The following is a 9848-nucleotide window of genomic DNA, read 5'->3' as shown; positions in this document are numbered from 1 at the left end:
GCAGAAAAGAGGTGAATCAGCAATTCTGCTTAAAAGAGTTTTTCCTGAAAACAGCTGAGATTTGTGCTAATAAGAGGTGAAAAGGCTGAAAATTTTGCAGAAGAGGTGAACAACAGAATTTGGGCTGAAAAGAGGTGAAAATCTGCTGGAAACAGTTCAGTCAGCAGAAGTTCTGCTGAAAAGTGTTCTGCAGAACTCTTTTCAGAATTCTGCTGAAAAGATGTTTTTGCTGAAAATAGCTGAAAAAGCTGGGAAACTGAAAATTTGCTGAAAAGGGGTGAAAAAGCTGAAATTGAGTTAAAAAAGTTTCTCTGCGTAAAACAGGTTTCTGCTTAAAACAGCTAATAAGTTGAGATTGTGCTGAAAACAGGTGTTCAAATCCCCATGACCAGGATTTAAACCTGGCCCTTCTGGTCTCAAGGAAGCTACTCATCTCACTGACTAAACTTGTTCCGACAAACACAAGAGATGGAGAAACTGACAATTTGCTAAATGAGCAGAAGCTGCTGAGTTTTGTGCTGAGAAGATGTAAAAGCTGAAAAATTTGCAGAAAAGAGGTGAATCAGCAGAATTTCTGCAGAAAAGATGGAAAGAAGAAGAACATTGCACTGAAAGAGGTAAATCAGCAGAATTTCTGCTGAAAAGAGTTTTTTTTTCTGAAAACAGCCCCAAAAAATGGAATTTGTGCTGAAAAGGGGTGAAAAAATGAAAATTTGCTGAAAGGGTGAAGAAGCTAAAGTATACCAAATCAAAGTATTTGTGCCAAAACATAGTGTTTCTGCCATATGTGGTATTTGTGCCACAAAAGTACTACATTACAACATGAATACGGATTAAAGATGAAAGAAACTGGCAACAAATTCCTCCACTACAAACCAGTCTGATACCACTTCTTTGCAGTGTTCACATTTACTAAGGCACTACCCAAAAGGCGTCACAAGAGGGCACTCCAACACAAGAGATGACCTATGTACACTGATGCACTTAGTAACAGTCAGCCTCCTACTTAGACACTACGTAATACAGCGATATTACAGTGTACAAATTCACATAAATATGATTTGGCAGAAATACTAAACTTTGGCACAAATACTATAATTGAGTACAAGTACTCTAAGATAACAGAAATACTATGATTTAGCAGAAATACAATGTTTTTGCAGAAACACTGTAATTTCACTCAAATACTATGAGATAGCAGTAATACTATGATTTGGCAGAAATGCTACGTTTTAGTACAAATACTATGACAAAGTAGAAATACTATGACTTAGAAGTAATACTATCACAAAAGGGATTCCTCAAAATACTGTGAAATTGCAGTAATTCTATGATTTGGCAGAAATACGGTACTTCATACAAATACAATGCTTTGGTACAAATACTATATTTTGGTTTGAATACTATGATTTGCAACAAATACTATGATTTGGCACGAGTAGTATGATTTAGTACAAATAATACGAATTGGCAGAAATACTGTGACTTAGTAGTAATACTATAACATAACAGATATACTGTTATGTTGCAGACAGTCTATGTTTCGAACCTGGCCCGCCCTCCTGGGCTCAAGGCGGCTACTCATCTCACTGTGCCAAACTGACTCTCACAAGGAAGGAGATGGAGAGACTGACAATTATGGTGAAATGAGCAGAAGCTGCTGAGAATTGTGCTCATAAGAGGTAAAAGGGCTGAAAATTTTGCAGAAAGAGGTAAATCAACAGAATTTCTGCAGAAAGAGGGAAAGAAGCAGAACATTGCGCTGAAAGAGGTGAATGAGCAGAATTTCTGCTGAAAAGAGGCAGAACAACCTGGTTCTGCTCCAATTCACCAATCAGAGGTACTGCTTCTGTCTGCTTCATCAGGCTGTTTACTTGTATGTATTTCTGCCATGTGGTGTTGACAAGAATCTGAGGTCCATATTAGAAAAGCTGCTAAAATCATAAAACTTTGCAGAATTGTAATAAATTAGCAATATAAATTACAGGTCTGTGATAGTGTATAAATTTGTAGTGAAAAAAAAAACGTGGACCAAGGTGGATTGAACCCACGACCTTTGAGCTGCAGAGCCATGTCATTACTGATTGCGCCACCTGGAAGGGGCGGCGGTCTGAAAGACAGATACTTGGCAGTCAGAAATAGATCGCGGTGAGAGGCGAAAAACGCCGTTTTTTGGAGTTACAAAACGTCGTGTAACTCAAAAACTAGGAGGGCTAGCAGCATAATTCTTGTACTGGGTGAATCAGCGGACTTTGGTGTATTTTGACTGCGATTTTCATAGCTCGTTCTACCTCCGTCGCGGAGATATGACGAGAGAAGAAACGGCTTCATTTCCAGAGTTTGAAGACTGAGAGAAGGACAGATTTCCACCCCTCAAACAAACGTAATTCATTGCTCAACGGTAAGATAATTGTAAAAACTGCTTCCACTGTGAGTGTCAGCAGTGTCTGAAGATATATTGGCACAAGCCTCATGTCCTAACTTTGCTTTGTTAAAGAGGATATGGCGATTTTAAATGCCTCCCGTTACAGAATTTCAGCTCTGAATTTCAAAACCTCCCCATAGACTTTGAATGGGGAGTATTGAGACCTTGTGTCACTCCGAGGCAAATTGCAAAAAAACGGTAAATCTCACAATAAAGATAGTGACATTGTCTGAAAGCCAGCAAAAATACCTACGTTTTGATGTATAATTTGTGGGGGTTGAGTGGAAATTGAGTCAGTAGCAAGAAGTTGTTTAGACATGAAGAGAAAATTCAGAACGGACCAGCACTCACTCTGACTTAATTGCATAGCAACCATAGCAACGCATGTATTTTCTGAAAAATCACAATTTTGCAACTGAAAACTTAAAGAGGTATAAAATTAAAACGGTAGAAGATCTGAAAAAGCTGAATCATTCAGGAATAGCCCAATAGTCTGAGAACATTTTAAAGTTTGAATGGAGTTTCTAGGTGAAAGTATGACAAAGTAGTTAAGTTTCAAAAACAAGCAAGTTTTAGCAGAATTGTGGAAGTTTCCCATTCATTTCAATGGGACAAATTAAAGGAAAAAAGTGTAATATTTTAAAAAGTATAACAGTAATAAACACCAAAAGTCATAGCCGGCATTAGCAGAAAGAGCAGAACAGTTTAGAGTTTGAACGGAGAAAATCGGCTGAAAACTGAGGGAGTAGATAAGTGCCAAAAAGTGTACGGAAGCAACTAGGGGAATAATAATAAAGAAGAAAGAGAAACAGGAAAACAATAGTGTGGAAGCCCTTGAGGGCATCCACACAATAATAAAGAATAAAGAGAAACAGGAAAACAATAGTGTGGAAGCCCTTTAGGGCATCCACACAACTAGAAAATTTGCATTTCCTGCGAAAATGCTGTGTGGATGCCCTAACGTTGAAGCTGTCTGCTGAAAAGCTGAAAAAGCTGAAAAGTTGCATGGTGGTGAAAAAAACACATGTCACCCTGAGCAGGATTCGAACCTGGCCCTCCTGGTCTCGAGGCAGCTACTCATCTCACTGAGCTAAACTCATTCTCTCAAGAAGAGGAGGAGAGACCGACAATTCTGCTAAAATGAGCAGAAGCTGCTGAGAATTGTGCTGAGAAGAGGTGAAAAGGCTGAAAATTTTGCAGAAAAGAGGTAAATCAACAGAATTTCTGCAGAAAAGAGGTAAAGAAGCAATAAGTTGCGCTGAAAAGAGATGAATCAGCAGAATTTCTGCTCAAAGGTGGCTATTCATTTCCCTGAGCCAAAGTCACTCTTACAAAGAAGAGGTGGAGAGACGGACAATTCTGCTGAAATGAGCAGAAGCTGATAAGAGGTGAAAAGGCTGAAAATTTTGCAGAAAAGAGGTGAATCAGCAGAATTTCTGCAGAAAAGAGGCAAAGAAGCAGAAACTTGCACTGAAAAGAGATGAATCAGCAGAGTTTCTGCTCAAAAGAGTTGTCTTTTTTCTGAATACAGCCAAAAAAGCTGGAATTTGTGCTGAAAAGGGGTGAAAAAAATGAAAATTTTGCTAAAAAGGGGTGAAGAAGCTGAAGAAGCTAAAGTATACCAAATCAAAGTATTTGTGCCAAAACATAGTGTTTCTGCCATATTGTGGTACTACTACATTACAACATGAATACGGATTAAAGATGAAAGAAACTGGCAACAAATTCCTCCACTACAAACCAGTCTGATACCACTTCTTTGCAGTGTTCACGTTTACTAAGGCACTACCCAAAAGGCGCCACAAGAGGGCACTCCAACACAAGAGATGAGGTGAATGAGCAGAATTTCTGCTGAAAAGAGGCAGAATGTTCTGTATGTAGAAAAAGAAACACTGTTGAACCATGTGTGAAATAAATAAAGAAATGAAATGAAAGAACAACCTGGTTCTGCTCATTTTCACCAATCAGAGGTACTGCAAAAAGCTGTATGGTGGTGAAAACAAAATGTTGCCCTGAGCAGGATTCGAACCTGGCCCTAGCAGGCTCAAAGCAGCTACTCATCTCACTGCCCCAAACACATTCTCACAGAGAAGAGGTGGACAGACTGACAATTCTGCTGAAATGAGCAGAAGCTGCTGAGAATTGTGCTGATAAGAGCTGAAAAGGCTTAAAATTTTGCAGAAAAGAGGTGAATCAGAAGAATTTCGGCAGAAAAGAGGCACAAGGTTCGGTATTTGAAGTTTCGTTTCAGAAAGTATAATTTAAAAAAGAAAATGAGACACTTATTTAATTCTCAACTTAAAAAGCTAAAATGAAAAACGTAAAACAATTGTTTTTTTCATTTTGTCCTTTCGCACATCAGAAACGAAAAACCCAAGAAAAAAGAACGAGAAAGGGCCCTTTATTTATTTTGTCTGAACCGGAAGTTTTAGTAGGTCAACAACCTGTACAAGTGATGCGCAAACTTATGGCAAACACTGTAGTGTGGACATCATGACGTTGGAAAAATACTCAGACGTGATCATGGAGATGGCAAAACAAGGCCTGTCATCGGAAATTATATCAGAGCGTCTGTCATATGAACACGGGGAAGTGAGAGGATTTTCTGCGAGAAATGTTAGAAAGTTTTGTGCTGAGCAAATCACTAGCTGTCGACTCTCGGACACACGGTTGGAGCTTGAGGTGACACAAGCTATAAATGAGGTAAGGTACTTTCTTCCTTCACCTTATGACTGTGTATGGTTGTCTTAACTGGGTTGTAAGGGGGTTAGTCTAGACTGTGTGCGCGCCCGCGCGTTTTAGCGTCTTGCGGGTGTGGGTAACGTTAGTTATTTTAAAGATGTCTCTCACTGGTATTTGTACAGTTAATTAGCACAATACTTTAGCTTTACACATTTGCTTTCAGAATAAGCTACTTTACATTTGTTGTTCTAGTAGTAGCATGATCTTTTATTTTAAACAGGTGGGCCCAACATATGGCCGCAAAATGATGAAGGGCTATCTGTCCACAAAAGGGGTACATGCTGCAGAGGGACGAATTGGGTCAATTTTAAGAGAGGTGCATCAACCTTATCATGAAGCAAGACGCCAGGTAGCCTATGTTATTTAATCTTCCACTAGAACTGTATTCCAATGTTCTTTGTCATATTTGTGATATACATCATGTAATGGTAGGGCCTAATTCTGTTTAACAGATGTACGCCCTGCTTTAACAGTTACTTGACTCTTCCTCAAACGTATGATCAAATCTGCCTTTATCCAGTCAGCTGTCATTTTTTTTGTGATTTTTTTGTAAGGGAGCTCGGAATCTTAATCCCACACCGTACCATGCTGAATGCATGGGGCACAAGGTTCACCTGGACCAAAACGAGAAACTTGTAATGTTTGGAGTCACCCATGTTTTAGCTGTAGATGGATTCAGTAAAAAGATTGTGAGTCATTCCACAATGCCAATCAAAAACAACTTGAGCATCTATGAATATGTTTTCAGGTAATACAACCTCTCAAACCATTTATTTCATCTTAAGTGTTTTGATGGACATGTTAGTCATATTGGACATGAGCTGCACCCAAATTTACAATATTTGAATTTAAATTAGACATGCAACAGATGGGTCTGGTTATGTTCCTGAATATAATATATTAAGAACTTACCAAACATTTTGATCAACATTTTCTATTAATGTAAAAATAAATAAAATGGAATTGCACATGAATCATTTAACTACTTTATTGCAATTAATCAGTGTTCATTTATGAATGGAACAAGGTTCTTGGATTTCCACATATCTTTCAATTGTTCTGACATACATCTAAAGTCTGAGCATGACAGTGACATTGCAAAGAAACTTAAGAAATATATGTTGTCCTACTACAACTAAAATATTACCCAAAAAAAACATGAATGAATACATTCAAAATAATAACACCTTTGCTGGTCTTAAAGCAAAATAGTTAATAAATGTTCTTTATTTTTCCTGTACCAGACCTGCAGTGATCACCTATGGTATGTGGGACCAGGTGCGAGTAGACCATGGAAAGGAATTTTATTTAACACTGTTCATGCAAGAGATGCTGTCACATCATCGCTTCAATCAGGAGAGACTGCCTTATTTACAGACCTCATCCACAAGAGTAAGATTTAAGTACCATTAACATCAGCTGAAATTCTTATACTATTACGTGTACTACTACGTACATTTAAGACATGTTTCTTTTAACTCTTTTAGAACCACACAGTTGAAAGGATTTGGCCTGAAATCAACAACCGTGTCAACTACCCACTAAAAACTGCCCTACTCCAGCTGATGGACCAGGAGGAGATAGATATGGAGGATAACCTTGTGCGATACTGTGTGTCCAATCTAACCTGTCAGCTGTGTAACATTGGTCTTGCAAGTGTGGTAGAATCATGGAATGCTCATAGAATCCCAGGAAAAAAAAAAAAAAAAAAAGTCAGATTGCTTACAACCCTGATAATGAACATTTAAACACCTCCTCTATTTTTTACAGGAAAAGGCATACCAAATCACTTTGCAGAACATGGGTGTAAAAGAAGAATTTCTCCAGAGCTCTTGCCAAATGCACTTGAAGCAGCAGACCTTTACAGGCAGCACTTGGGATCTGCACTCAAAGAATATTCGACTTTTGGAGTTGATCCCTTCACAACCGAACAGGACAAACTTAGAACAGAGAGTCATTTTGCAGAAAAATATCCTGATATTTCACATTTGTTTTTTAGAGCCGTAAATGGTGACTTTATGCCATACAAAGAAGCTCTGCTCTGTCTCATAAACATAACTCAGAGAAATGTATGAACCACTGCATCTGTAAACTGTACAGAACAGACAAAAAAAAAATCAACTGACTGTAAACATTTGTGTGTACACACTACATTACTCCTCTGCAAAAAAAGATTTCAATACAGAAAATGCAGCTGTTAGACCAGTAATTTGTAGAACTCCGTTGTTACTCTCCCTGCATTTTGCACAGTGCTGTGATGTCTCTTGCCACTGTTCCACACATGTCTTGCAGCCAATAATGCTTCTGCAGCACAGTGAGAACACTGGATCCTCAATGATGTCTGCAAAAGTAAATCAGATAAGTGAGACTGTTATCCATTTATGTTGAATTTAGTTCAAACTATAGGTTCAAAGTCAGTCTTGACATAAATTTACAGACAGCATGCAGAATATTTTTGGTTATTCTGTAATTACTCTTGTTCACGCTGTTCTGAGAAAGTCCCTGTCTATATTTTTGTCTATAATTGATGAGGGGCAAAATCAGTACATTTTCTCAATTAGCAAGCAAGAAAAATGAAAAAGTTACAGGTACTTGATTCAATATATGCAACTACAGTCCCATTTTAAATGTGAACTTTTTAGTTTTACATTACTGTGAACAGTGTACCGTCACCCATACTGACATTGTAATCAATTTGAAAAGCTATACTTTCATAGTCAAGATTGCAAGGAGAACCCAAATTAAATGTGCATGTAAACTTTTGAATGTTATGTTACAGTAGACCTGCATCTTGATTGTCTGTGCCTAAGTATTTAAATGGACACTGCTGAATAAAGAGCCTATGTTTGGTAAAAAAATGTTTGTCCAAAGTAATGATTGAATGTGGTTTGACATTGTTTTAATTGTAATTAAAATGTTAGTGTAGATGTAATGTATTTACTAAGCAACATTTGAACATACTCATACAAACCACGCAGCTAAATCCCTCCTTGAGTGTCTGCAGCTTGGGGTTGTGACTTTCTGGGCAACTGCAAGATCAGTGAGCTCTTTGATTGCTGCTGTGACAGCTGGCAGACTTTGAGATGCCAACACCAACTCTTCTATTTTGTCACTCACTTCTCCCAAACTGGCACTGTCATCATCTTTACGGCTGCTACAAATAAAAATGGATAATCAGATGTCAAAGCTACTTACTGGCTTAAAGAAACATCACATCACTTACTGATAGATGATGATTTATGTAGTGATGTCTTACTGCTATTATAGGATTTAAATCAAATTAATTCTTCTATATTGATGTTCATCCTATAGTATATACATATTTATTCACATACCTCAGTTTCTTCCTCTTTGTTCCCTGGAGGCAATTAAAGTCTTGTTCAGGCACAGCAAGAATTTTTCGTGCATTTTGTCTCCAGTACTGTGACCCTACAGATGAAAAACAAAACCAAAGAAACCTGTTTAGAAGCCAATACCATATTACCCAATAAATATTACAAAGAGTCTGGTAAGACATGTCTCTCCATAAGATATGGGCTTTAGCTGTAATATTATGGCTCACCTGTTGTGCCCTCCGACTCCAGAATTGCATTGCCCTGTGCATCTGTCAAAATTATTGGGTTGTAATTACCAATGGCATCTTGCACTTTTCCTACTATCCCTTGAAGCGTAGCCTCAGACTCCAGGAATCGTACAACCACCATTCTATTGGGAATCAACCTCCCACCAACTACATCTGCAAAGTACACTGATCTGTAAAACAAAACATAATAATTTTACATATCTTGTAAAAGACAGCAGGCCACAAATCCATTCAGTGATTGCTATAGGCAAATTGTACTAAAACAGCTTTGCTATTCTTAACAATTCAACTATCCATGCACCTTATGTTTCTTTTTTTTTGCCTGTTCTGTAATTTAATATTCAAGAACACAGACTCATCCTACCTCTGAAATGTTTTGGAGGACATAGGGGAACTTGAAGTAGCCTGCTGTGAACGTGAAGGTGCAGACGCTGCCACAGCTGGTGCTCGCATAAATGCAAAACGCTGCCCGCTGGAACCTGCTGTTGGAATTGACTCCATGTCTTCTCCGTGGACTTCATAGTGACCTCTGGGTGTAAGGTCTAATGCGCTGAAAACACCAGAGACCGCACCGGGGAACATAGCCACGTTTGAATCATCCGTGATGTACAGAGTATGCGCGGATACCTGTTTAAGAAAAGTTTCCGTAAATCACGTTGCTCTGCTAACGTGTTACTCCTGTGCACACGGTTAATAGGCTCTAAAGGCTTACTTATTAGCTAGTAGCCGGTAAAAGTCAATGAATAACTATTTACACATTAGCACATGTGCACAATTCACATATTAGCACAATGAAGACGGCTAGACATAGTATTAGTAAAAGTAGGCCTACATGAAATCACCAAATGTTAACGTTAGCCGTTCCGCAGTAAGGAAGAACAATAACGTTCATAAAAAAACTGCTGAAAGCAAAGTTTGCGAAGTTTACATATCTACCTGAAAGATGCGACCCAGTTTTTCTGCAGTCATGTCTTCGTCCCGGAGTGTCACTCTCTTAGTTTTCCTAAAAACAACGTAATGGTCCATCCTCTGTTTATTCCAGTGTAACTTTAAGGCCGTCGATCTCTTGTGTGGGGACGGTGTGCGCGCGCCATAAAA

General features: G+C 38.4%; 1 protein-coding gene across 1 annotated transcript; it reads left to right on the top strand.

Annotated features, from left to right (window-relative positions):
* Nucleotides 1–4658: 4658 nt before the first annotated feature.
* LOC109199164 (uncharacterized) lies at nucleotides 4659–8025 on the top strand. The gene is made up of 6 exons (XM_019354494.2): nucleotides 4659–5128; nucleotides 5388–5516; nucleotides 5722–5915; nucleotides 6412–6559; nucleotides 6655–6859; nucleotides 6938–8025. Exons 1-6 carry the CDS (start codon nucleotides 4919–4921, stop codon nucleotides 7240–7242), a joined length of 1191 nt encoding a protein of 396 aa, XP_019210039.1. The 5' UTR covers nucleotides 4659–4918; the 3' UTR covers nucleotides 7243–8025.
* The last annotated feature ends 1823 nt before the right edge of the window (nucleotides 8026–9848 follow it).

Source organism: Oreochromis niloticus, unplaced genomic scaffold (assembly GCF_001858045.2).
Source record: "Oreochromis niloticus isolate F11D_XX unplaced genomic scaffold, O_niloticus_UMD_NMBU tig00008150_pilon, whole genome shotgun sequence".
Classification (NCBI taxonomy): domain Eukaryota; kingdom Metazoa; phylum Chordata; class Actinopteri; order Cichliformes; family Cichlidae; genus Oreochromis; species Oreochromis niloticus.
The sequence above is the reverse complement of the archived record's forward strand: the minus strand, read 5'-3'. Positions and strand labels throughout refer to the sequence as shown.